Here is a 27,883-nt window from a genome sequence, read left to right on the forward strand (position 1 = left end):
TATAGATCTACCACCGGACTTTCAATGAGTAATCTCAATATTCTATGCATTACTGAATAGTCTCATTTTTCAATTATTCAACCATTTCATTTTACCAAGTTCAACGTTAGTCATATTAGTCAATATTTAATCAGTCACATTTTTTTCATGAAATGAGTTAGATTGGTATATTTCTGGATATGGTAAAATCATTATATTAGATGGAATAAGTACATTAAGTACCTTGTGTCAGAATTATAGTTAGCAAGTCGGGGACTATCAATAAATCTGTTCACCATAAAATCAGAAACAAATGGTTTTATTTTAAAAAGTCGGATGAAAAAATCGAATAAAAAATACAGATCGGCAAAAATACTTCATATAAAGATATCGTTAATATATTGGATTAGGCTCAAAAAATCGGAGTAAAAAAATTGGATAAATTTATAATATTAGAAATTTTAAAATTCTAAAAAATAAAAATTATGTCAAAGCCATCAATAACTAATTCATCTATAAAAACTTTACTAAACTAATATAATTAAGTCAATTGATGACTCTTATGCAATCATCTAATATTAAATACATAATTAACTAGTATATACCAAAAAAATTTATACTATATAAATCTACCCCTTAAATACTTCAAGAAACATCATACCTACTTATTACGTACTAAAAACAAATATACTATATAAATTTATTCATTAACCCCTTAAATACTTTAAGAAACATCATACTTACTTATTACGTACTAAAAACAAATATACTATATAAATTTATTCATTAAATATTTTAATATGGTGACAAATATACTATATAAATTTATTTATTAAATATTTAAATATCACACTTTTTTGGTACGTATAAAAAAAATTAACGACTTTTGTTTTTAACTATAGTATGGTGACTATGGTCACTCCATAACTATAGTTAAAGTTTTATGAATTTCTTCAATTGAAAAGACGCAGGTAAAAATTTGGGTTTCTTGGTGTTTACGGTTTAGAGAGAAGGAAGAGAGAGAAGAAGGTTACGGTTTAGAGAGAGAAGGAGGAAGAAGGAAGAGAAAAAAATAGGGCTGGGCTCATAGCCATCAGGGTTTATAGAGAGAGGAGAAGAAGGAAGAGGTTATGGGCTTCACAAACCCTAATTGAAGAGGCCTTAGCTGATTTTTAGAAAGAGAAAAGGAAGATGGGATGCTAATTTGAGATAGTTTGAAGAGGGCCTTCCTCTCTGATTTGGAGTTTGGGATGTTGTTTGAGAGAAAGCCCTTGTCAAGAGGCCTTAATTGATTTTTAGAGAGAGAGAAAAGGAAGAGGGTTTTCTATTTCCTTGGGGAAACAGCAAGCAGAGCTGAAGATTAGGTTTGGGGAACTAATCCTATATGTACAATTGCTTGCTCCTGTAAGTTTACAATTTACACTATATTGTTTATCTTTATTATCACATAATCAAAAGCAAAATATTGATTACTTGGTCCTGTAGTCACACTCTCTGCTTCTCATTCATCAGTAAAATACTATGTTTTGAGCTCTAATTTGTGCCATAAACAATATTTTCATAAAAACAATGATCACAAATAATCACAGAAATCTGCATGTATGTGATTTTTTTTACACAATGATTTACTTTACAAAATGATTTGCTATAAACAGTATTTCATTTACACAATGATTTTCCATAATAACACTGAAATCTGCATCTATTTCTTTAAGTTTTTTTAAAAAAGGAAAGAAATTCATACCTTCAATCTGCAAGTGTGGCTTTGAAGAACATAGTGGGAATAAAAATTTCTATTTTAGGTTTTTTTTTTGAAATAATATTTTTTTTTCAAAAGCATGAAAGTAGCAATAGCTGCAATACACAAAACAGGAAAAAAAATTATCTTTCAAAAAAACATTATAGGTAAAAAAAGATGCGTTTTTTTGGCCGGATTTAAATCGTATTATGAAAAAGCGTGTTTTAAACGTTTTTATGACAACACGACTTTTTCCCGACCTTTTAAAAAAGTCGCCATTTAAAACTGTTTCCATAAAAACGGCTATTAAATGGCGATTTACTGACTATGGTTTCGATGCAACAACAAGAGGTTATTTGTATCAAGTAGTTTTGTTGGTCGGGAAATCGGTCACATTTTATTCATGATATGAGTTGGATTGGTATAATTCTGGATACGGCAAAATCATTCTATTAGATCGAATAAGTACATTAAGTACCTTGTGTCAAAATTGAGAACATTTAGACTGTTAGTTTCAATTGTTTTTAGATGGACAACCTATTTGCATCCGTCTGTGACCGGTTTCTATGCGGCCAAGCCTGCATATGTGAAATGCTGGCCTCTTAATAAATCTATTTTTGAGAAAGATTTTAAGATTTAATTTTTAAGGATATGTAATCTCTAACATGGAGATCATGAATATGAAAAAATAAATAAGTTTTAAAAACTAGAAATAATAATTCTAATAACAAAACATTTGGACAGTTAGTTTCCATTGTTTTTAGATGAAACACCTACTTGCATCCATCTTAAAGATGGATGCTGACCGCATATGTAGAAATGCAGTTCAGCCCGCATGAAACAATTTTCCAAAAATCAAACCGGAAGGGGCTCTCTCACTCGGATCCGATTTCTATGCGGCCAAGCCCGTGTATGTAGAAATGCGGGCCTCTTAATAAATCTATTTTTGAGATGGATTTTAAGACTTAATTTTTGAGGACATGTAATCTCTAACATTGAGATCATGAATATGAATAAATAAATAAATTTAAAAAACTAAAAATAATCAATCTAGTAAGAAAATATTTTGACCATTAGTTTCTATTGTTTTTAGATGAAACACCTACTTCCATCCATCTTTAAAATGGATGATTTACACTATCTAGACCGCATATGTAGAAATGAGGTCCAGCCTGCATGAAACAATTTTCCCTCTCACAAAACCCTCGCCTCTCACTCTCAATATCGTCTTCTCTCACAAATCCTCCTTCGCCATTCTCTCTGTGTCCTCTCTCACTCTCACAGATCCACAAGCGAGGATCCATTTGCAAGCCTCATACAAAATACCTCATCTTTTTTCAAGTGAGGATCCATTTGCAATTTTTAATCTTTTTCAACAAGGTACCTTTTTTTTTTTCGCTGGTGTTTATTTTCTTTGTTTTTTTTTTTTTTGCTAGTTTTTCTTCAACACAGTGTAAAGATTCTTATTCAACAAGGTTATGGGTTTTATCTTATGATTTTCCGGGATTTTTCCTCTAGGCGGTGCTGATTTTTTTAATTACCAATGCAAATTTTTTTTTCTATGATTTCCCCATGGAAAATTTTTGCTTTTTTATTTTAGCCTGATTTTATTGAGTATAGGAGCACAATTTGATCTCTAGAAAAATGTTGTAATGCTTTCTTTTTGTTGTATTTTTCTGTTTTTTTTCTCTTTTTGTTTCTTGCTGGTTTTTTGTGTAGTATGGAAGCACAATTTCCGCTTTATAGTACCCATGCGAAACCCTATTGCAGAGAGTAATTCCATTTTTAGTGAGAGAGAGAGAGAGCGACTCCCATTGTTTCTGCAATTTATGGAACAAAAGCTCAATCCAAGTCTGCCATTTTTTTGAAACTCCAAGGTCTGTTTTCTTCACCATAGCCATTGGTCAAAAGCTTTACAGGTCAATTTCATGTTCTTTTGGTTATGAATTTTATACCTTAAAACTTTCATTTTTGAAATTTTAGTGCAGTTGATTGTTTTCCGAAATATCAGTGAGGTCCTCATTTTCTTGCATAGAAAATTGTGGTAAACTAATTAGTTTACTGTCTTTCTATTTTTTGAGGGATTTCTTGTAATTATAGCCTTGATTTGATTTCTTTTATTTGAGGGATTTTAGAAAATTCATTAATTTTGAAGGTCGAAAATTTGATGAGTTTTGATGCGAAGGCCCCAGCAGAGAGTTTAAAATAGTCTAAATATTTGAAGTTTTAATTATTACGTTAAATTTCACTTTCAATATTTTCTTTTGATTGATATCATGTACTTCAATAGAAAAAGTAATGAACTTGCATTTCAGATTAAGTTCACACTCTTCCCTGTTATTCGTGACTGATTGCTTTGACATTATGTTATGGGTATCGATGATTAGTGTTCGGAGAAAGTTCCATGCAGCTATCTTTTGGTCGCACTGATAAGGCCTCTGATAACAGTTGTTAGATATATTATTTGACATTGTAGGTTCCCTTTTGAATATTGTTAATAGCTTGCAACAGGAGGAAGTATATCTTTCATCCAGTATGTTCAGGTTCATTCTTGTTGTTCATGGGGGAGGTGTTGGGGCCCCATCCTATGTAGGTTACTTTGGTAATATTTGAAAAGGGATACTGAACTTAGTTGGCATGATTCTTTTAATAATGATGGTTGCCATTGTCGTTAGATGCCTGGAAACCGTTCTTTTCGTTTTAATGCATCTGGAGTCATGGCTTACACCTATATCATGCCTATTCAATTAATTGAACTAAACTTATGATCTAAACCATCCAATTTTTTTTTAAAATAGTATAGATTGAATGTTTTAAACAATCATCTTAATTGGATAGACGTTGATATCAAATCATCTATATTGCAATAGAATGATTAAAAGTAGGTATTAATCGATTCTGGGAGATAGTTTACCAAAAATTCCAGACATGTGAACCAAACATGGGGAAAAACAGGATTGGAAAATTCTTGCACAGGGAACTGTTTACATATGAAAACTGTTTTACGTATGCAAATTGTTACACACATGAACCAAACGAGCTATGGCCTCATTGGGGTTATGGCCCTTAATAGAGTAGAATGGCGGACCAAAATTCGTGTAGCCAATCCCAATTAGTTGGAAAAGGCTTTGACGATGACGATTATGGTAGAACTCTGCTCTGTTACTAATGAAAGCAGAAAATCAGAGCCTAAGTTAAGCACCGATCAAGAAGCTCTAAGAGGGAATGTTGTTATACTGGGAATCGTAGAAGCCTAGAGTTTTGTTTTGAACTTCGAGAGAGAGAAGGAAGTCTTGAAAGTTCTGTGTATATATTTTTCTGTGTGAATCTTCTCTCTTATCCGCTCTGTGTAAAAGAGAAGTCTATTTTTCAGGTGCCTCAATGACCTGTTTAAAAATGATCCTCCAGAATAATAGGCTAATGCTTCTCTCTTTAACCACAAACTGTTGAAATCAAGTATTATCCGAAACTAATTTAGAAAATTATTAATCTCTGCAATATATATTTGAACACTTATCTCTTAAATAAATATGTTACTCTTGCTGTCCTGGGATTCTTCCCCTAAGAATAGGTGTGCCAGCATGAGGCACCATGGTCACATGCCAACAAGTGGTTCATTTTATGTTGATGTGATGCTTTCACATGTATTTTGCGCATGCTTGAAGCTTGATTATTCAGTTTTCCAGGACTTAGTATTATACTTTTGATGATTTCCTATTTCATTTTATTGATTTACAGTTTGGCTTTGGATTTTGTAGAAATTTATAGGACATATGGAAGCTCTCACAGCATATCGCCACTTGCTCAAAGCTATTGATAAACATATTGGGAAAGATGGCAATAAGAGACATTTTAGGGATTTTGTGGTTCAAGAGTTCAGAAAAAACTCTAAGATTTCGGATCCTACTGATATTCAACAGAAGATAAAACTGGCGAAGGATTACATGTTTCTCCTCACCAGTGTTCATCATCATCAGGTAATGATCTAAGACTCTTTTAAGTTCTGCAATTTGCCAAAAAAAACATGTTCTTTTTCTGGGTAAATAAAAAAGTTTAAATTTGGCAAAGAATTAGATACATATCTGTTATTTTTGTTGCTTTCCGGTCTTTGATTGTTACCTGATACTTTAACACATTTGTTTGACTCCGAGTTCTTATGCAAAAAGGAACACTAGCCCACTAGTAGATGGCCCCTAACTCCAATTTTTCGGCCCAAATTAGCTTTGAAGGCTGTTAATTTAGAGTTCACACTTAGAATCACCCAAGTTTCAAAATCCTAGATTTCATTCCAGGCTTTCCCTCTAATTTGAGGTAACTGGGGTGGAAGCGGAATTTTCTTGCAAGAAATCTGCAAGCTAGAAAAGTGGTGTGCTCCTTGATCGTGGCTTCTTAGCCTCATTTGCAAAGATTGCTCAGATGTAACTTTTCACGCTAAACCTGTGATCTTCACAAATATATGTGCTTCTAATTCAGTGATTGTCAGCCTCATTTGTGGAATCTTCTTCTCTCATGATGTCCTAATATTGAACTGAGCCCTAAATTCTTAAATGGCTTTGTAGGATCTGCTGTTCTCTTACAATATCGCTGTGGATAGAGAAGGTGAAATGAAGAGGACCATAACAAAGTCAGCTGCTAGTGTCGGTCTTCAGCTTCCTGATGTCTATCAACCATGAGAGTTTCTTTACTAAGGTCCTGGTTTTTGGCATAAATCTTTCTTTCAATGTCTTCTTGTTCATATAGAGCTGATGGTTGAGATTCGAACATTGCAGACGTAGAATTGGAAATCCATTGTTGATGCTTTTCCTTTCTAGAGAGAGCCAAAGCACATGGCTCTAGGGTGTTCTTGCCCAATTTCTAATGTACGAGAAAATAATGAGGGTTCATTCCAGATCAATTTTGATAGTGGAGCCTTTGTTTCAGAGGAGTGATTAATTAAGGTGACCAACTGATGGTGTTTTCTTGGAGTAGTTACGCATGCAAGCCTCTTTCTTTTATGAGTAATAAAAAATTTTATTCGCCATTTTGGTCAATGTTATTTTTCTAGCCAGTGAACAAAGTGGCCAAAACCTCATCTTTAAGGGCAGTAATTGTTTTATCGTATTTTTCTGCTCTTTCCACTGTCTCTCTGTATTTTTCTACTCATTTGGTTCCCTATGTCTCTCTGTGAGTACTTGCATATGGGTGTTTGTTTGCGTGCATGGCTCTGTGGTCTTTAGCTCTGTGGTCTTTAGCGGCATCTTGACATTCTTAAATCTTTTATAAGTTCATAACTGTGTTGAAACTGCTCAAGTTCTTAGTCCATTATTTCTCCAGATATCAGCTTGCCTATGCACAAGCAATAAATGCCTCTTTATGGTCGATAATTTGTGCTAATTCTTGAGGGGGGGCAAGGTGTATATGATATTTGAGCAGGGCTGCTATCAAATCATTATGCAGGGATATTTTTTTCATTTGTACTAGAAGTCAAGAATCATGCTCTTTCAGTACATACAGTGATCAGCCAATCAACAAAGAGAGAACCATGCGACATCCCCGTTTCTCTCTCTATGTCATCAGAAAAACTCTTAAGCTGCGAACAGATTTACAACCCCACCAAAAACAGGAAGAAACACAAAACACTTGATACAAAAGAAAACTTCATAGCTGAAATGATACATACAGACACTGACTCTTATATACGAGTTAATCTGGCTCAAATAATACCAAAACCGTGAAATTAATACACGAGCTGAGGCTCAAACTCTGCAAAATCAACAGACCCGGACTCAATTGGGGGCATCAAGTAAGCAGCTAAAAGCTCAGAAGCCAGAGCTGCAATGAGAGGGACCCTCTGTATGTTCTTGACCAGGGCAGGAGCATCACTCTCACCCACTGCAAGAAGCTTTTGATTGATTTCCACCATTCTGTCGAGCTTCCTCTTGAACTCTGGGTTCTCAACATCGAGCACAGCTGGGAAAATCCTAGCAGTTGTGCGGTTTGTCTGCAAAGCCACAAGTTTGTGAAAGGTAATGACTATGTGTCGCTCTCTTTCTAGATATGGCAAGTTTGTAGGATTCTAGATTGAAGTTGGTGAAAGAGTATGGAGCATTTGTTGATTTGCTTTCCGGACATGGATGAGTTCCAACAATTTGTGCCGGAAGTTTATGAATGGGCATGGTTCATTAGCTCCTCTTGTCTCTCTAGGTATGGCTGTGGCCAACTCCAAATGTTTTTGCTGGAAGTTGGCAAATGGGTATGGTGGAGTTGCTGCTTTCATTCGCTTTACGTAGATTAGATAATTTTGTCAGGGGTTTGCGACCAGGTATGGGTTGTTTCCATTTTCTATGATTCTTATCCGTGTATGTCTCCATGTTCAAGTAATTTTGGCTAGAATTTCGCAAATGAATATGGATCATTTCATGCTTTCTGTGTTCAAGTGTTTCTAGTGGCAAAACAAGTATGGGTCTTCTGAAGCCTTTAACCCAAAATTCTCTCTCTCTCTCACTGGTCTGGTGTGTGCTTGTGCGTGTGTTTATCTCGATTCTCTGGTTTGGTGTGTGCTTGTGCGTGTGATTACCTCGATGATAACATGCATATCAAACTCCTTGGTGTTAAGGCCAATGCCTTCATAGAAGGCAGTTCTCTGGCAGTCATTCAGGTACATTGTCACATACACCTGCACCACATATCGCCGGGAAAAAAAAAAAAAAAAATATTGTGAGAAAGATGTCATAAATGGAAGAGATTACAAGACTATAAAAGGAAACATAAAAAATGTGAAAACCCAAAAAAACAAAAAAATCAGAGAACAAAAAAGTGGGAAAGCTAACAGGAATTGTTCTGAGGACAGCAATTGTGTTTCAACCCTCTTTTTGTACTTGGTAATGAAAAAAACAAGGGTAATTTATCACCAATACCTTAGATTCAAACTATTTAACCCTAAGCTCATTTTCTTTATCTAAATTCAAATGGCTGTAATCAACTTTCAAAGAGTCCATCAAAATCCACATCAAAAGGAGTTTTAAAACCTATGAATTTAAACCCAAAATGAAATGTTAAATAGTTTAACTTTTAAAAATGTTTTGATATTTTACCAATTTATTCAAGGGTGCAGTTGGCATACGAATGCATCCGTAGAGGTAAGATGCACCTTCAAATTTTATCATGGTATATAATTTTGATGTAAAATGTTCTTAGGATTATCTCAAAATCTATTTTTATATCTAATTATAAAATTTTAAATTTTAAAAATGGTTAAAATCAAGTAGATCTATAAACATATGAAAATCTTGAAAATGGATGGTGTAGATAATATGTTGTAAAATGTACAGACTTAAAAGTCTTTTTATTTTTTATAATCATACATCTCAATGTCGAGATGATCAATTAAAGGGTTTTTCAACATTAAAACTACCTTTTTCGATGGATTTTTTATGGGCATGCGTAGTTCTACATTATAAGGTAGCAACCTTAAATAAACTTTCTCCATTATTCAATAAATAACTTAAAAACACCATCATTACAAAAGCCATACAAACTTGCACACCATACACATACTACCAATAAATAAGACACATACAAGAGAAAGAAGTAAAGAATCAATGTGAAAGTGGAGTAGGAAAGAAGAAAAACTTACAGACAAGCAGAAGAAGCGAGACCAGAGCTTGGCCTTCCAGTCATTCAAGAACTGAGGCTGAGCCTTCATTAGAGCAGAGAAGAAGTCCCCATGCCTATTCTCATCTTGGCACCAATTCTCAAAGTACTTGAAAATTGGGTAAACTTGGTACTCTGGGTTTTCCTTGAGGTGCCTGTAAATTGTAATGTATCTCCAATACCCGATTTTCTCTGATAAATAAGTCGCGTAAAATATGAATTTTGGCTTGAAAAATGTGTATTTTCTCGCTTTCGTGAGGAATCCGAGGTCCAACGCCAGATTAAAATCAGATAACCCCTTGTTCAAGAACCTGCAAACAGTAATTCAACATTGTGATTTTTATTTATTTTTTTTAATTCAGGGGAGTTTTTTTTTTTTTGTTCTTTATTTTCTTAGCAATGAATTTGTGGGTAATTATTTTTCACTTACCCTGCATGCCTTGCTTCGTCCCTTGACATCAGAGAGAAAATCTCAGCCACCACAGGGTTGGTTTTCTGTTGAATCAATTCTCATACGTAAATAGAAAAATATAAAAAATTTCCCCAAATAAAAAAATATTGAAAAATTTATCCCAAAAGAACCAAAATTTCCAAAAATCTTCCCAAAGAAAAAAAATGTAAAGTAAAAGATGGGTTTTTGCCGAATTTTCTACCATATACAAGAGAAACGTCATACTTAATTATAGAGGAAGTTTATACAAGGTGTCAACCTCGAAGTGAGACACATTAAAAATTTATCTAAAAAAATTATTTTGGTGCTGAAAAATCCTCTAATTGATCACCTTGACCTTGAGTTATATAGGTGTGAAAAAAAAACGAAAAAAAAAAAGATTTAAGTCTTAAAAATAATGCATTTGTAACTCATTACTAAACCATCCATTTTCAAGATTTTCAAAAATTTATAGATTTGCTCGATATACTATTTTTCAAAGTTTTAAGTTTATGATAACATAACTCATCTTCCCGCAAGATTTAAAAGTATGTCTTATTTTGATTGTTTAAGGTGGAGGCCTTGTATACACGGCACCCACTTACTCATTCATGTATCTTTTGTTTAAGGTGGCCTCCTTATATAACCACACCCATTTATTTATTCATCTATGTATGTTTAATTGAGTACCAATCAATCCCATCTTTTTTTTTTCTTTTTTTCTTTTTTTTTAAATCTACCAATCAATCCCATTTTTTTTTTTAAAAAATCTAAAATGGGTGAGGTTCGCATAAGATGTCAACCTTATACTATTCAAATATGGTGCACTTCAAAACTACGCCAAAAATACAGTTTGGGTGCCGCAAAGCCTTGAGACAATATTGCCCCCAATTATTAAATTTAAAGTTCCAGAGATGGTGACGATCAAACAAATCTATAAACAATGGAAATTATTAAAAATGGATTGTCCGAATAATACTTTAGAAGATGAACTATTTTTAGTACTCAAAATTCCTTTTTTTTTGTTTTTTCATGACTATGAATCTCGAGGTCAAGATCGATTAGACCTTTTTTTTTGGTGATGACACTTTGTATAAACTTTTTCCATCAAAAGAATCTCAATAACCTAACTTAGATTAAAATAGATCTCCACTTTGCTTATTAAAATTTACTGACATCGCCTTCCGGGTACCTACACTATAGCATTGCTACAAGGGCATTTTAGTAACTTTTTTCGTTGATAATAAAAAAAGTTCAACCCAAAATGTATTTACACAGAGAGATCCCCTACCTTAAGGCGACGACCAAGCTCCTTGTAAAGAAGAAATCCTGAGAACTCAGCAGTACAGGACCTCTCCAGAAACTCGACAAAGATTTGGCGAAGCGGCCCCTGAATTTTATCAGCCGCTTCCTTGAATTCCTTGTTCCGAACGAAGTGGGTCTGGTTATAATCAGTCTTGAATTCTTGCAAGAGAGCTTCGAACTCAGATTGGTTGAGGTTCTTGTTGATTTCAGTGTTGAAAAGGGTCTCCATTTCGTCGAAATCGGTGGTGTAAAACCTTGGGGCGAGCAGAGTCTCTTTGATGGCGGCTTTCCCCGATTTCTTAGTGGTTTCCTTGGCTTGGGTGGCGGCCATTTTGGGGCTGAATCTGTAGGTGGTTCTGCTAAATTTAGCAGAGGTTTTGAGAGGGGAAGTTTCAGGCTTGAAAGAGATGGGTTTCAGGAGGGCCATTTCGGCTGCCATTTTTGGAGTTGGGTTTTGGGGGAGGAAGGTTTTTGCTGATTTTTTTGGGGGTGAGGAAGTTTTAGCAGAGGATTTGGAGGAGGTTTTAGCAGAGGTTTTGGAGGCCTCTCTCTTTCTCTCTCTCTCTGTTTTCTTCTTTAGAGTGAGAAGGGAGTGTAAGAAGGATAGGAGGTGGAGTTTGATTGGTGGGTTGTCGTGTGATCTGATCCGTTGGGAATCCATGTCATGAGACGACAGACTGACACGTGGCAATATTTTTTATGGTCTACCACTCTCTGAATTATCTTGTGGTGAAATTTATAAATTTTGGTATCTTTTTTCCATTTTAGTGTTTAAAAAATCGTCAAAATTGGATTGGACGGATTCGGATTCCAACATTAGGTCGTGAATCCGGATTGAAGAACCCCAAATCACATGGTTGTTAAGACCAGATCACCAACCTAGACTACCTGGTCTCATTGGCCGGAGAGCTGACCAATGTCTTGACAAGTTTAATCTAAAACAAAAATATAGTTCGGCAAAAAACTGGTCATATCTAATATTTGACTGATTTAATCAATTGGATTATTCATTTTGACTAGTTAAACAAAATTGAAAAGCACTTTTGCTATATTTTATATTTTTAAATTTATATTCGTATTTTTTAGTATTTTTTTAAAATATAGTCCAATTAAGTCGAATTAATTTTGATTATATCAGACCTTTTACCGATTCGATGACTACTCCGATCTTGATAAGTATGCCAAAGGGAAATTAACAAAAAAAAAAAAAAAATCTTTATAAATAAGGTTTGCATAATGTTGTAACTTCAAACAATAAATAAGACCCACCTCCAAATTTTATTATAAGATGTAATTTTGTGGTTAAAAAATTTTAGAATTTTTTGAGAATTTTTTTTTTGTTCTCTAATTATAAAATTAAAAACTTAAAAAATAGTTCCAAGTAGATGTATAAGTATAACCGCATGAAAAACTTGAAAAATGGATGCTCCAGCTAATATGTTGTAGGATGTACTATTTTTCAGATTTGAAATATATATTTTATTTATTTCCATACATCTCGATATCGAGATAATCGATTAGATGGTTTTCCAACATCAAATATTTTTTTTTTTTTTTTCCTTTTTTTGACATACACCTTAATTCTATAACTAAAAAAGAGTTCGACGTAAGTACAATAAAGTCCCGTTACTTCTTTTTCTTTTTGACTTCTCATGTAGCCATTCGGACATTGGAATGTCCAGAGCGTCTTTTATATATATATATATATATATATATATATATATATATATATATATATATATATATATATATATATATATATATATATATATATATATATATTATTATTATTTATTTTTCCAATCTAGGTTCAACCTACCACTTCACTAAAAAAGAAAAAAAAACGTTTGAACACTAACCACCCTATATTACTATTTATTTTATTCTCACCAAATCCATATTTGTGTTGCTAATTTCTGTACACGGACATGGTGATATGAAGCCCAATACCCTGGCTAGAATTACATACACAACCTACCTATTGTGTTACTAGTGTGTCGTGACTCGACCGAATAACTTGGCCTCGCCCAAGTGGCGAACGAGTTGAGTGCCCAACTCGCCCCAACCTTAAATCCCATCAAATTTTTTTAAAAAATAGAAAAAATCTAAAAAAAATAGAAATCTGTGTTCTGACCAATACCCAAGCGCAAATCTTAGAGAAAGAAAGAGAGAGAGAGAAGAGATGTTCTGAAATTTTGGTGAAAATAGGGCTAACCCATGAATCTCTCTCTCTTTCTTGTTTTCTTCTTCATTTATTTCTTTTGCATCTTCCTTGATAAAATCCCCTATCCAATCACCACCGTAGGAAAGAATCCTTCAGGGGTTAAGACAAGCGAAGCGAGTCCACTCGGACTCGCCAAGTAACCTGGCTCGGGCCAGGGCTGGGTCCGAGTCACGAGCCGAGTTGTGAAACATTGGGTGATACTTTCATTTATGGTTTTCCTTACCGTTTATGTAATTGCAACATAACCGTGGCTTTAAATTGGGAAAATATGGCTTAAGGGGTTAAAACCTCCGAGAAAAATTATTAAAGTCAAATGGTTCGAAATTAAATTAGAGGGTTACTGTTTTTTTTAGTTTCTTTAAGAAGGTTCTTAAGTGAAATGAAAAAAAAAACAAAATTCCTCAAATTTAATTAAGATCATTTTACCCCTTTAATAACTTTCCCTTAAATGATATTTTTCCCTTTAAAATTCCCATATCCATGGGGTGCATAATGTAGCATAACTTTTTCGACAGTACACTACTGCAATGTACCAACGTGGAAACTAGGAGCGCAACTTGCAAAGGGCCAGGACCAGACCAAGGCCTAGACACAAACAAACGCAGGCTGGCCCCTGTCATTTTTGAAAAAACCAAAAATGTACATTACATAAGTGATTTACATTGTATGCAAATTACATAATTTCATCATCATCGTTAAAACCTTATCCTAATTAATTGAAATTCGCTACATAAAACTTATTTTGCCATTTTGCTTTATCAATGGTTATACGTTCAGTAAGACCATAAGACCTCATATCTTTACTCACTAATTCCATTCATGTCCTTTTGAGCATTCTTCTTACTCTTTTAAAGTCCGCTACTTGAACAAAATCGCACATCATAACCAATGTTGTATTGGATATGTACTACACATGGACAGTCCCCTTAAATCTACTTTCCCTCATCTTATCACCTATATAAATTATACAATTTATATATGTAAATTACATAAATTGTGTTACTATCTAAATTATATTATATTATTCATAAGTAACTCGCAGGCCTTAAACTTAGGGTCTGCTAGGCCAAACAAGCCCTAAGAAGGGGCCCAATTCCAGCCCATCTCAGGTAAAACTGTTGGGCCAGTCTGGCCTGCTTGTGCCCTTATAGAGTAAGAAGGCTGATTTTCGCATTTACCCTTAAGAGTGACAGGCAACTGTTTTTACATATGGATAAGTATCCCGGTGGAACGGTGCAAAAGCACCCTTCCAATGGTTGACATTTAACAAAGCCATATCTAATGGTAAAATATTAATTTCATATTTTTATTTTAGTTTAAATAAAATATTTATGTTGTAGGTTTATTTTTTTGTAAAGAGAACTTAAAAAAATGATTGAAAATATTTTAAATACAGCGTAGCCAAAACATCCCTAAATTTATTTTGATCAATATTTTTTTATAATTTTTATTTAATTTTACTTAAAAAAAATGAAGCTAAAATCCGAAATTGCTATTAACATCATTTTTAATATAAAAATTTTTTTTTTTTTTTAAAAAAAAGCAACATTCTTTTTTGGCCTTATGAATGAAGTTCATTCAATCTTAACCATTAAAAAGTGCATGTATACCTTTTTAAGCGCATGTGGACCAATACCAACCCATACAAGGTTTATAATTTTTAAAGCAATTGATAGATGTTTGGAGGTAGTAAACCTTCACATGGATTTATGTGAGAAGGCTTCTCAAATAATGGTCTCATTACCGAAGGATAACGTCACAACTACTGATTGGTGTCAAAAGTTACAAATATTTCTTTGGGATTGTCTACACCATTTATTTTTTTTGTACATAGAACCACAATCATTCTCTATCAAATTGGATGGCTTGAGGCGAATTACGAAGTTCGAGATTTTTTTTTTTTTTAACTTTTTATCTATTCAATGACCCTCTTACAAGTACTCATTTTGAAATTTAAGGGATAAAAATACTTGTGACCAAAAAGATAAATGGTCTCTTTTTAAGCAATCCCTATTTCTTTTTCTCATGCTTTAGAGATCGAACCTGCATGCTTATTATAATGTTGTTTAAGGAGCAATCCATTTTTAGTTGAAAATCTCCAATGCAAGATATAACATTCTTTGTTTTCCAGTTGCTGTTTGTAGTTAACCTGTCTAAGACACTGTCATCTCTTTCACTCTCTCTGCTCAAAGATTCCAAGTGCAAGCACTTAGAGAAGTCTCGTTTGATATGATAAACTTTTAGCATTCCATTTGAAGGACCTGCAGTACACAGTTAGTTCCTGACCATCCCTTGGAAGCTTTTTCTACATTCGATATGCAGGGTTAGAATATATTGTGTAAAAAAGAGATTTCCCCTTCCCACTTTCCACAATTTGCATCTTCCAAATAAACATTATCAAATTCCAGGACTTTCAAGTTATCAGGCACAAAAGAAGAGAACAATATTCTTGAGTTTCCACCACTCCAAATCAATTGGGGAAAGCAACTTCAAAACAATAAAATTCTCTCTATAAGATTAACAAGTTTCTTAGCACACAAAATGAAAAAGCTATTCTTTTTCTGTTTATGTTTTGGGGTTTCAATTTTAAATAGCAATCCTAACCTCGCGTAGGCCCGAATATACACTTGGCTAGGATTCATCACACATAAAAAGGTGCCCTCCGATCAATTGGGAAAGAATCACTATCTTTGTACCGCGATAGACCTCTCATTAGAAAAAGTTGTGGAACATGACCTGTTTGCAATGATACATAACTTATTAAAGACAACATCGTCAACGACGATGAAAACAACAAGAACATTAATAAAAATGGAATGACAATAGAAACGACCAACAATAAGAGCAAAAGTATATTATGATGAAATGCATGGACTATGGAGAATCATGGCTCATTGGGGTCATGGCCATTCATGAAATTTATAGGCGGTGAGAGTGGCCCCACCGGAACAGGACGTGACCCCAAGAGAATATTGTTTTCCATGATATGGGTGAAACAGGTACATCAATCTTGTTCATTCATATGCATAATTTCATAACTTATGGTTGACATGGATGATACGTATAAATGTGCATAGGCTCATGATTACAATGTACCTATTTTCTATATACATATTGTCTCCACATGCTTGCTTCCAATTTATAATGATGCATGCATCGCATCAATCAAAACCATCCTGCCCAATAGCAAGCTTTGGCAAATAAGAGCAATTCCCCACAACTTTAAGAAATGCATACACACATAGAATGAAATAGACATACCTTTATGGCTGATGAGTGTGGATGCTATGGTCAACTTGGGATCCCATGGCATTGGAGCTGCTTCCTCCATCCATAAGAGCAGCCTCTGATTTTCTTTGGTTTTCATCAGATTCTCTTGTTTCTTCAACTTCTGGGAAAGCAAAAGGTCCATGCTTATTATCTCCAAGTTCATCCTTTTCCTTGAAAACATCATCAATACCTGTGTAGTCCAAACTATGCAATATCTCAGGGATTGGCATACCGGCCATTTCAATATCGATCTTTGCTTTTGGGCTCATCATATCTCCCCCAAAATTAGTCATTGTTGGCCCCAGTTCTGAAGAACCTTCCACTGCCCATGATCTGAAATCATTCATAGAAGGAGGGATTCTCGAAAGAAACAGTTGCTTGAAGTTCTTTAAGACACCGAGATTATATGGGTTCTCTTTTTTATCATATCGGTATCGGAAATTTTCATAGGTAGTCTGCACATTAGAAAGAAACGGTCAAAATAACATAAGAAAATAGAATATAGACCATCTCAATGTCATGCATTGACCGTGACAATGGATTGGAAGTTCAATGAATATTACTAACATTCACTAGAACAAATGGGATGGCGAGTCCCAGTCTCAATATATGTCATGACCATGACCATGACCACATGGACTGAAAGTTCAGTGAATTTCACTAGAATAGGCTAACAGCCAATAGTCATGTAACACCCCCTCTCCCTCCCCCGGCCCAACAACAGAAAAAAGGAACGTTTTACCCTATCTACTTTGGTCAATTGTTTGTCACTTTGGCATAAGTACGCTAAAATCAATAACAATCTTGGTTCATATTCGATCGCAATTTGAAAAAATGATTATTTGTATGTGCTTGTATAAGGAAAGGGATCTTGTACAATTTGGGAACACAATCTATCGAAACTTTTAGTTGAACTTACCTTTTAAGAGCAAATTTCCCTTCGAAATCTAGTATGAAATTCAGGCCCAAACCATTGGTCTCATCTTTTTAGGCTTTATCAGGCAACTGGATTGTATTTCTTTGCCAAGATATAAGGATCCTTCATCGAAATGACAAGCTTCAAAACCAGGTGGTCAATCTCTACATTTAGAGGTGTATATGGTTATTTATGTTTCTATACCTATTGGTTGCAGATGGTCTTTAGCTGGAAAGCTATTATTGTCATTTGATTTGTTTGTATGGTCATCTAAAGCATTCAAAGATTATTGCCTCAATTATATGCATAACTAAGAAATATGCTTGAGTCAAGAAAGTAGAAAAGCTCAACTTGGAGAGAAGATAAGCTTACCTGGTTTGTGCTGATGAGGTAGAGATGAAAGACAGTGAGCCCACCAACAAACCAGACAGTTATGAAACCATACGCTATGAGAATAACTGATGGGATCTCCTCCTTTATGATTTTCAACACCCTTCCACTATGATGCCTTTGAAGAATGTTGATCCATGAAAAGGTGAAGACGTAGATACACAGCAAAGTGGACGTGAATATGAAAAAGAAGAAGAACCGGTAGTTACGCTGCAAGTCATAATAGAGGTGGTAAGTTCCTAAGAAACAAAGAACGTGCATATATCAAGTCCCGAAACAAAATAACTAATATAACATGCAAACAGTATATATCATAATCGTAGTGTTGCATTTCTGAATCCCATCTAAATTTTTCAAAATTATTGACATTCTTTTACCAATTCAAGTAGATTCATGGTATGCAATTCACACTCCTCATTACTGAGCTCATGTGATACTTAATGTCCAGCTCCTTTAGATGAAATTTTTCCATCTGATATTGTGAAATGAAACCGTTACTGGACTTTCTTTTTCCATTTTATTGAACTCCCAAACACATATATAAAAACTAAAAAAACAGCAAAGAAAACACCATAGAAAGAATTCTTCAGTGATTTCTTAGAAACTTCCCAGAGTTAGCAAACTCAGTAAAACCCAACTCCAGTATAAGATTTATGACTTACTAGTCCAATACACTGGCCAACCCACGGGCAATGGTGATCGAACTTTTGAACACAATTGTTGCATATTGAGCAATGCGAAGACCTGGGAGGGCGATAAAGCAGGCATGTATCGCAGTACTTGACCTTCACTATGATATCATTTACAATAACATCCTTTGTTCGGGGTAGTCTCAAATGTGGGGTTCTTCCGTTCACCCATTCCATTGATGGGGTAGTGGCATCAAAAGCTTCATCAGGATCAGGTGGCCTTGAATTTCGTGGAACTATACCAGGATCTCTACCAGAGGTCAGGAGAAGAAGAATCAAATCCTGTGTTATTCATGAAAAGAGAATTGCCCTTGGTCATGCCATGCTTAAGATTCGCCATAAATAAGCTTACACAGAGTGAACCAAAAGTTAACCTAGTTGAACAAAATAGACAGTTGGAAGTTTGGTGCAATTATAGTACAGAGGCATTTTTTTCTTGCATTAGAAATTTGGGTTTAATAGTACTAGAAACAATTGGGTATCATAGTTGATAGTGGGCTGCGACAATTAATTTCAATAAAGTGAGCGCCTATGCAAAATAATGGACAGGATCTCCATGCTAAACTGAAAGACACATCCAAAACTTGCCTGGATTTGCATCTGATTGCCACCATGTACCCAGACTCCAGATAATTATTCATATGGTTCATTCCTCTATTCTACAAACGTTGTTGGCATATATCATTTTCCTTCCAATGTTATGGTTTTAATTATGGCATTTATGTTTATAATAAATATGCTGGATTTCTTTGTGTACTTAAATCTCAAGCTTCAATATATTTTGTATAATTTGATGTCACCTTCCTATGTTTGAGATGGTATTAGAACCAAACTCAACTGGAGGTTTCAAATGTCATGCTATGTTGAAATTAGAACCACTGAGATTTTGATCTCAAATTGGAAAGAGTTTCTATGTTGAATTTGAACATTGTGTTATTGCATGTTAGTAAGACCGTATCGGACTGACCTGCCTGACCAGTGGGACTAGGAAACTGGTCTAGAACATGTCTGGTCTGATCACTGAACCAGCAATTGAACCGGTCGGTTCAGACTGGTTTTGACCTGGTCAGACCATGTTTTTACCAGATTTTTTTATAACTTTTATACTTTCTTGTAATTTCCAGCCCAGTCTGACCAGTGAACCAGACGGTTCAATTGTTTTAGACAGAACGGGTGCCCTCAGCAGTTCGTTGACCTGCTCAGTCGTATGTTTGAAATAAGATGATTGATCAAGGCAAGCATCAGTTCATTTTTGTCCACCATTTAGACAACAGTTAATTTCAACTTGACAGCAACTCCAATTAAAGGAAAGCAGTTATTAGTCAAAGATGAATATCATGCTATTTGACTTACATCTGATGTTTATAATTGACCACTGTCTTCATCACTTCGATGGTAAACTGATGCATGTGATGGGAATTGTTCCATATCACAAGCACATGAGCACTGGTATCACTTCTACTGAGTTCAACTATTAATCTACCATCTAGCATCTTTATAGTCCTTGGTATATGAGGTGCCCACCTAATGCCCACTTAAATTGGAAGATAATATTGACCATTTTTAACTATTCTCTAATGTCAAAGAATGTCTTTAGATCTTAAATATTTTTATCCTTTCACAATTTATACTATGCCTAACTGATGCAAGGATCCTATCAATACAATGCCAACGTGGTGTCTAATATAGATTTTCAGAATTATGACTTCTTTCTATTAAAATATTTAAAGATGGATATCCCTCAAAGTTTTCTGTAATTCTGAATGAATTCATTTTATTGAGGACATTCATCGTATGCTCCTTTTATAGGCATAGAAAAAAGAAAAATAGAAAGGACGCCAAGTTTAGATAAGAGGAGAGCACACAGGAATATTAAGTGCCATCTAGAAAAGTATGCATCACTCTTCCTAGCCCCACAACAAATGATGGTGATATGGACAGTTCAGATGAAGGATTAAAACTTGGAATGTAATGTAACGATGTTAACACGATGACCAATGAAGCCCAACCCCAAATTGTGAAGATTAGAAGATGTAGACAACTGTTAAAGACTGGAAAAATATGAATCACAGGTAAACAACATACCAATATTGTGAGGATCACAGCCACCGCCAAAACTGGAATCCCAAGAAATTTAGAGTGCTCAATGATCTTTGTAGCCACAAGTGAGCAAAAAAGTCCTGCCGGACCTGCTATGAGGAAAGTGGAAAGAAACACCGATCCCACATCTGGACCAAATATTAGTCTACCACCCCAGAAAAATCTCTGACAAGAAACAACAATCGAAGCAACCATGTCAGATTTTGTTCTATTTCATTGGCCCCAAACAAGTCATTTCATGAGGAAACTATAGCTATTTATAATCAGAATTCAGAAGAAGTAAAGCAGAAAAAAAAACAACAGAGCTTTTATAATTATCATTCTATTCTCAACAGAGATGCAAATCAAGATTTCAATAATATGTCCAGACTCCAGACATAAAAAAGGAAAAGGAAATTTATCAAAATACACGTAATAGTTCAACTATTTAACATTTTACACATATCTTTTGATTTAATTTCAAAATAACCATCCAAACACACATCACAGTGAGTTGGAATAGTTGAAAAAAGGTAAATTATTAAATTGTTGAAGAGTTAGGTGTATTTTGATAAATTTCCCAAAATGAAATCAATATCTAGAAAGATACACAGTAACAGGGTCACAGAACTGCCAAGTTCACTTGGACTCGGCCGGCTGAGTTACTCGGCCTCGCCCCGCCCTGCCCTGAGTTGTATGTACAACTCCGGGCACATTAAAGAAAAAAACAAGGCCCCAAAAAGTTGCAAAAAATATAGGAATGTTATATAAATTTCTTGCATATGATTTGGATTTTTTGGAAAATATTGGTGAATGTTTTTTTGCCACAATCCCTATTTCATATTTTCCTTCTTTACGGATTTTTTTTAAAATGACTGCAACTATAAATCCAATTTTTTAAATCCTTTGTTCTATACTTTTTAATCTTATTTGGACTTTTTAAGGTTACTTTTGGTTTTATTTTCCTTTTATTACCTTCATTTTATTTTTTTCATATTTTATCTCTTTTTTCTATTTTTCTAGGACTTTTGACCTAGTACAGGACTCAGGCGAGTCCCCACGAACTCGCCCAAGTAAGTTGTCTTGGGCTAGGAAGCCAAGGACGGGTACCTGGCCTGAGGCGAGTTCCTCACTTTTGCAAAATGAGATCAACTTCTGAATTCTCATTTCCTGATGCAAATTTATCGACAGGCAAAAAGACTAAAGAAATACTTGAGAACTGATTTGAAAAGAGATGGTCAATGATAACATCAATAGAATTTTTTTTTTGTTTTTTTGGGTAATTCGGTGGGGATGACAAGCCTTACCCGTTTTCTAAATCGTTAGTGGTTTTTGAAGGCATTAGGTGAAAATGGATGCTTAGACCATAACTGGGGTACAAGTAGTGCTACCACTACGACCCCAACCCCATTCTCACATCAATAGAAAGTTAAAGACACATAAATGCATTGGATCCATTAGTCTAAAACCCAAGGGCACTTATAGATATCAATCCCAATGAGTGATCTTCAATAACATAATTCAAGAAGAAAACGTTTACATCTAGTGCATATATCTTTGGCCCTTAAACTGTACCTCTTAATAAGAAGACCATTCTCCTGACTGCCATTAGGTTTAGCTTCTTAATTTCAGAACCATTAAAATCAATCCTTGAACACTAAATTTCAGCAGCAAATGATGATGAATGAAATTGCATAAGTTTAAGCCTCTACTTCATCACCAGTCCCTCTTTCCACATGAATCAACCAAGCAGAAAAATGGTATCTTATGAGGTTTTAAATATATGCAATTTCTACCAAACAAGAAGCAATTCCTCAGACTTCCTCCAAATTTAGACTGGGACAATTTTGGGTTTTGATGCTCATTCCTATCACAAACTTTTTTTGGGATAGGTTCACCAAGAATTTACAAAATCAGCTCCGAAATATAACTCCAACCAAATATGGAACCATGATCCCATCTTCTCAACAAGATAGCATACTAACACCAATTGCCATGTTCTTCTCTCATCAAAAGTTCAATTCAGTGTTCGAATTACAAAACCAAATAGAAATGAGGCAGATAACCTAAAATGAGAGAAAGAGAGAGAGAGAGAGAGAGAGAGAGAGAGACTCATGCATTTCTCTCCCAATAGAATTAGAGGAACCCATGAATCGAAATACGAAGAGAGCCAAATTACAGGAGGAATTATTTTCGAGGAAGATGCAAAAATTGCACTTTCATGAAAAGTAGGAGAGAACCCATATATTGAAATAGGAAGAGAAAGGAAAACATCAGATTTTTCTTGCAAAACAGACAAGAATTGCATCTTCATTAAAACTAGAAGAACCCATCAATTGAATAAAATAAAAAATTGGGACAGAAGCAAAAATAAACAGCAAATTGTATGTTTGAGAAAATTTACATTGCTTCCTTTCCAGACTTGGTAGAGCCTCTTGGGCGTGGCCATTTGAGCTGGAAATTCAAGAGGCATCATAATTCGACCGTTGTTACCCAACCATTTGATTTCTTTTTTTTGAATGTTACCCAACCATTTGATTTGAACAGGCGAAAACAATAATGACAAGAGTGAAAATTCCTCCTCGGACAAGCATCAATGGCGTTAACAATTTGAGCAGGAAAGCAGGCCCCCCATTCACGAAGTCCTCCTATTCCTGCCCATCTGGGGAACCCACAATGCTCCCCTTCTCTCTCTATAATCTCCTCTCCCCCTACAAGGCTGTTTCTCTCTCTCCAAATTCTCTTTCTCTCTCTCCAAATTCTCTTTCTCTCATCTCTCTCTATAAATTGTGTCTATCACCTCTCTCTCTCTCCAAATTCTCTCTCTCTCACCTCTCTCTACAAATTCTCTTTCTCTCACCTCTCTCTCTCTACAAAGTCTCTTTCTCTCCAAATTGCCTTTCTCTCACCTCTCTCCCCCTCCAAAGTGCCTTTCTCACTCCTCTCTCTCTCCAAATTGCTTTTCTCACACTCTCTCTCTCTACAAATTGCCTTTCTCTCACCTCTCTCTCTACAAATGGCCTTTTTCTCACCTCTCTCTACAAATTGCCTTTCTCTCACCTCTCTAACCCCCACCCTCTCTTCTCTCTATATCTCTCCTCTCGTTGTTTCTCTCTCCAAAACAACCGATCACAAGGCGCCATCACGACGCGAGGGCCAATGAGACATCGCCACGTCATCAAACAAGGTGGACACAGCCGCGGACCCCACATGGGATCTTCCGAAATGGACACGTGTCACGTCAAATGACACGGCGGAGCTTCTTGTATGGTTTAGGGCGAGGAATGTCCCGTTCGGTCGTTACCGTTTAATGTTTAGCGCCACATAGGAAATCAGTGTCCTTCACTTTTTGTCATTTTACAAAATGATCCATTGCATTCCCGATTCCCAACGCATCCACTTGTTTTTTATGTAATATCTTTCATGCCCCTAACTCAGTCACCAGGTCATGGAATTGGTCGATGGCTTTGTCCACTTAAGACTTATCTGATTGTTGGTCGAATTAATTAGATCGGATTCAAAATAATAAAAAACAACAATAATAATAGTAGTATAAGATATCATCGTCATTAACCAAGCTTCTTTTTAACTATTTGGGCTCGACTGTACATATCCTGCTCTTCCATTCCACTCTATCATGGGTGATAGCTTAAGTTATATCACAAGTTACTGTATCTTTCCTCATTACTTCCACTCATATCTTTTAAGTTTTTTTTTTTTCCTTTTAAATCTTTTCACTTAACTAGATCATCCTTCTTAACCGGTGTTGTACCCGATCATGCTACACATGATCGAACTATGTAAACCTATTTTCTCTTATTTTATACATGTTGGAGCTATCCCTATGTTCCTTCGAATATATTCATTATGAAATTTATCCTTCATTGTCTTGATACTCATTCATCTTAACATCATCACCTCAGTTGTATTTATTTTATAAATATGTTGTTTCTTTAACCGCCCGACATTCTATCCTATAAAAAGCATAGATGACCTATAGAACTTCCTTTCCAATTCCATGGACATGCAAGCTCACATAATACTCCAGAAGTATATCTTGACTTTGTCCGCCTCACTCCTATACTAGAAGCAACATCCTCCTCAGTCTCTCGTTTCTCATCGATTATCTATCCAAGATATTGAAAACATTATCTTCTAGCTACTTATTGGTTGTCAATCTTAACTAATTCATCGTTTCTGCTATTATTAAATATAATGCAAAAAAAATTTGCCTTGGTCTTATTTTGTTGCCCTCATTGGTGGGAAACAGACACTTCAACCAAAGTAGATCAAATGTTAATTTTAGGAAGTTCGCATTCATGTTTTATTTTGTTTTGGATCGAGCTAGCCAAAACAACAAATAAACACATTAGTCCAGTCAAGGTTGTGATAACATAGGTAGAAACCCTTTTATTACAAAAGAGTAGCATATCTGGACATAATGCTCTTATTTGTGATTTACCCTAATGGAAAAAAGTGCGGAAGAATTGAAGTTTTTTTTTATTTAAAAAAGTAAATATAAGGGTTGAATCAGTTAGTAATATTAGTTAATGTGAGGGGCAGTTATGGGTTTTTGTACTTCGTATTCATCTTAATTAACAAATATTAACAGAAATTGAAAACGTCAAAATAGATTGGTCGGTTCGCGCTCGGTGTCAAAAAATAACGTTGGCGGGAATTTCGGCGGTTCTTATTGGATTTATCGGCGAAATTGTCCCGTCCACGGCTATATTTTGGGTGAATATGACGAAATTTATTGACATTTCGATGTCAAATTTCGTCATGTCTTTTCGGTGTCCTTTTCCCGCGAATAGATACGGGGATTTCTTTTCTGCCAAAGAGTTTCTACTCCCGCGGTACCAGAATGTCCATTTACTCAATCTTACCTAAATTTAATTTTAGAACCTCAAATTTTAGGGATTAACCTCTTCAACCATAGATTAATATTAATAAGAAATTTTTTCTAATTATACCTTCTATGCACATGAAAAAATAATATATCGAGATTCAATTTTTAGATGGTGAGATCTAAGTGCTAGAAAACTCAAAATTCAATTTTTTTCTTTAAATAACCATCTCCTAGTTTTTAAGTGGTTCCAAAAAATTCAGATTTGAAAAAATACTATCAAGTAGGTAGAGAGTGGAAGTAAAATATGCTCCTGAGGAAGCATACTATATGTGTTCTTGTTTTTTTCTTTGTTTCATATTGTTAATGCTTTTGAATAAATAAATAAATTTATAGAAATAAAAATAGTGTATATAAACTAATATATCCCATGGAAATGTTTTGGGAAAATCAATTTATGAGGAACAAGTAGGTATAATGTATACTGGTATGCGTGTTATACCATTTTCCTAAAATTTCATTTTTTTGAACAATAAATTATCCTAAACATTTACACACATTTATTCATTTATGAACTAATCATGCATTTATAAATGCCTGGTGGTACTTTTATAGATTTAAATTCAATGTGGAAACATGCGTGTAGGTCACTGGCTGCATATCAATCCGTTTGCGAAATATCATTGTTTTCCAAATGGGGAAGGGCAGATTACATCGTTTGCATTTTACATGTACTCTTTACTATCTATTTTCAATGACAGAAGGTGAACTACATATGTATGGAAAAATATACAAAGATACCATTTACTTTTAATATAGGGAAAAGTTTATATAGAGCCGAGGCTCTAATTAATCAAATTTGAGCCTACCTAAAAAATCTCACTAGAAGAGGTTTGTTTTGATGCTCAAATATCTCAAATTGATCATCTCGACATCAAGACGCATGAACATGAGAAAAAAAAATAGATTTCAAGTTTTGGAAATAGTGTATTTTGTAATGCATTTTTAGACTATCAGTTTTCACGATTTTCAAGTGTTCATAGATCTGTCCATCTACAATATTTTTGAAGCTTTAAACTTTATAAATAAATATGAAAATATATTTTAAGGCTGTCACAAAGATTTCCAATATTGAATCCATATTTTGCGACACTTTTGAAAGTAGGCTCTATACAAACCGCACCCTTTAATATAAAGCGGTCATAACTGCTCGTGTTTGGCAGATTTCAAATCTAGTTTTTGTATATGTCATAGATTAGACTTAAAGTTTAAAAAAAAAATTTCGAACTTTGTGATATACCCCGAAGCTATTCAATTTGACATGGCTAGTACTGATTGTAACCTCCTTGTAACAAAGATAATAATCTCATAAAATATACCATACCTCACAATCACAAATTTCCATATCTAAGATAATTTATCCACAACTAAAGATTCCTATCCAATGGATAGGAAAATATTCTAATAAAAATGTTGTAAAATTTTATTTTATATATTCATGATCATTATAGTGTAGATCATGGATCGATACAAATTTGGATCCAAGATCGATGCAAATAATGGGGTTTCAAGGAAGCCCGCATGAAAATAGTATGAGTTATTTGCCATAATATATTTACAATGGTAGATAAAACCGCTAACCAATTACTTAATTTGTAATAGTCCATGCATGCACCCATAAAACTACAAAAATCAATAGAATTGGTTCCATCTGTATATAATTTTCTTTTTTTGTTTTTTGTTTTTTATTATTATCATGCATGTTGTACTTCCATGAAATCAAATAGCATATGTTCATTTTTATGTAGTACAACATTTATCTACTCCTATCTTATTTGTTGTATGATTTACTGAATTAGTATGCAATGCATATTAAAAAATTGTAGTAACTATGTAATAATAGGAAATGGGTCGTAACCCTAGAAACCACTCAATCCGTAAGAGTTATTTGAACAAAGATCAACATAGATACTCATGTTCCCGTGCTTATCTGAGAGTGATCGAAAGGGCATATCAGCATGTTCAATATGAAAAATCTCAAAATTCGAAAACTAATATTTCACATGACGTTTCTACACCATTGACAAATACTATTCATTCACCAGCACAACATCCATGACCACTCTGAGAGAAGAGATCCTTTACATATGGATATTTCTCATGGAATATATCCATCAGTTTTTTAGAATACTTCAGTTATAGACACAATAGTACGAACTCAAAATCATTGTCATTCTATACATATTTTGCTCACATATTTTTGGAGAAAGAAAAACATCTAAACTTCATTATTCTGCTTTCATTTCAGATACACCATTGACAAATACTATTTTTTCATCATCAAACCAATTCTCCAATGACAATATCCCTTGCCACTTGGAGATA

General features: G+C 34.5%; 3 protein-coding genes across 8 annotated transcripts; 1 reads left to right on the forward strand and 2 right to left on the reverse strand.

Moving 5' to 3' along the window:
• Positions 1–1,067: 1,067 nt before the first annotated feature.
• On the forward strand, positions 1,068–6,747 carry LOC148783509 (uncharacterized). Of its 3 annotated transcripts, XM_088859533.1 has the most exons (4): positions 2,846–3,097; positions 5,476–5,694; positions 6,277–6,406; positions 6,487–6,747. In XM_088859533.1, the coding sequence occupies exons 1-3, from the start codon at positions 2,894–2,896 to the stop codon at positions 6,388–6,390; spliced, it is 537 nt and encodes a 178-aa protein (XP_088715659.1). In that variant the 5' UTR covers positions 2,846–2,893; the 3' UTR covers positions 6,391–6,406; positions 6,487–6,747. The 3 variants fall into 3 exon arrangements, with proteins under 3 accessions (XP_088715662.1, XP_088715659.1, XP_088715656.1); XM_088859536.1 differs by lacking the exon at positions 2,846–3,097 and adding an exon at positions 1,068–1,383 and having other exon boundaries at positions 6,277–6,747; XM_088859530.1 differs by having other exon boundaries at positions 2,854–3,097; positions 6,277–6,747.
• A 589-nt stretch (positions 6,748–7,336) lies between these two features.
• Positions 7,337–11,656, reverse strand: LOC18426189 (magnesium-protoporphyrin IX monomethyl ester [oxidative] cyclase, chloroplastic). Its single transcript, XM_006832847.4, has 5 exons — positions 11,071–11,656; positions 9,780–9,844; positions 9,333–9,660; positions 8,274–8,372; positions 7,337–7,697 (listed from the first exon to the last, which is right to left on the reverse strand). Exons 1-5 carry the CDS (start codon positions 11,521–11,523, stop codon positions 7,434–7,436), a joined length of 1,209 nt encoding a protein of 402 aa, XP_006832910.1. The 5' UTR covers positions 11,524–11,656; the 3' UTR covers positions 7,337–7,433.
• Positions 11,657–15,672: 4,016 nt separating this feature from the next.
• LOC18426190 (putative protein S-acyltransferase 4) lies at positions 15,673–23,404 on the reverse strand. Of its 4 annotated transcripts, XR_016050180.1 has the most exons (8): positions 23,057–23,404; positions 20,659–20,838; positions 18,547–18,855; positions 17,867–18,094; positions 16,811–17,033; positions 16,570–16,699; positions 16,405–16,484; positions 15,673–16,044 (listed from the first exon to the last, which is right to left on the reverse strand). XR_016050180.1 is itself a non-coding variant. In XM_020662320.2 (7 exons), exons 1-6 carry the CDS (start codon positions 23,126–23,128, stop codon positions 16,572–16,574), a joined length of 1,140 nt encoding a protein of 379 aa, XP_020517979.2. In that variant the 5' UTR covers positions 23,129–23,404; the 3' UTR covers positions 15,673–16,044; positions 16,570–16,571. The 4 variants fall into 4 exon arrangements, 2 of the variants coding, with proteins under 2 accessions (XP_020517979.2, XP_006832911.3); XR_966420.3 differs by having other exon boundaries at positions 16,570–17,033; XM_020662320.2 differs by lacking the exon at positions 16,405–16,484.
• Positions 23,405–27,883: the final 4,479 nt, after the last annotated feature.

The sequence above is a fragment of the Amborella trichopoda genome, chromosome 1, assembly GCF_054954075.1.
Source record: "Amborella trichopoda isolate Santa Cruz 75 chromosome 1, AtrichopodaSantaCruz75HAP2 v2.0, whole genome shotgun sequence".
In the NCBI taxonomy this organism is placed as follows: Eukaryota; Viridiplantae; Streptophyta; class Magnoliopsida; order Amborellales; family Amborellaceae; genus Amborella; species Amborella trichopoda.

Excerpts from the sequence above, each read along its gene's own strand:
- LOC148783509 (XM_088859533.1), top strand. The coding sequence starts at position 2,894 with ATGAAACAATTTTCCCTCTCACAAAACCCTCGCCTCTCACTCTCAATA. Across the intron at positions 3,098-5,475 it reads TTTTAATCTTTTTCAACAAG|AAATTTATAGGACATATGGA; the intron begins GTACCTTTTTTT and ends TGGATTTTGTAG. Across the intron at positions 5,695-6,276 it reads CCAGTGTTCATCATCATCAG|GATCTGCTGTTCTCTTACAA; the intron begins GTAATGATCTAA and ends ATGGCTTTGTAG.
- LOC18426190 (XM_006832848.4), bottom strand. The coding sequence starts at position 23,128 with ATGATGCCTCTTGAATTTCCAGCTCAAATGGCCACGCCCAAGAGGCTC. Across the intron at positions 18,856-20,658 it reads CTGTGATCCTCACAATATTG|GATTTGATTCTTCTTCTCCT; the intron begins GTATGTTGTTTA and ends TGAATAACACAG. Across the intron at positions 18,095-18,546 it reads TTGGCCAGTGTATTGGACTA|CGTAACTACCGGTTCTTCTT; the intron begins GTAAGTCATAAA and ends TATGACTTGCAG.
- LOC18426189 (XM_006832847.4), bottom strand. The coding sequence starts at position 11,523 with ATGGCAGCCGAAATGGCCCTCCTGAAACCCATCTCTTTCAAGCCTGAA. Across the intron at positions 9,845-11,070 it reads AGCTTGGTCGTCGCCTTAAG|AAAACCAACCCTGTGGTGGC; the intron begins GTAGGGGATCTC and ends TTGATTCAACAG. Across the intron at positions 9,661-9,779 it reads GACGAAGCAAGGCATGCAGG|GTTCTTGAACAAGGGGTTAT; the intron begins GTAAGTGAAAAA and ends TACTGTTTGCAG.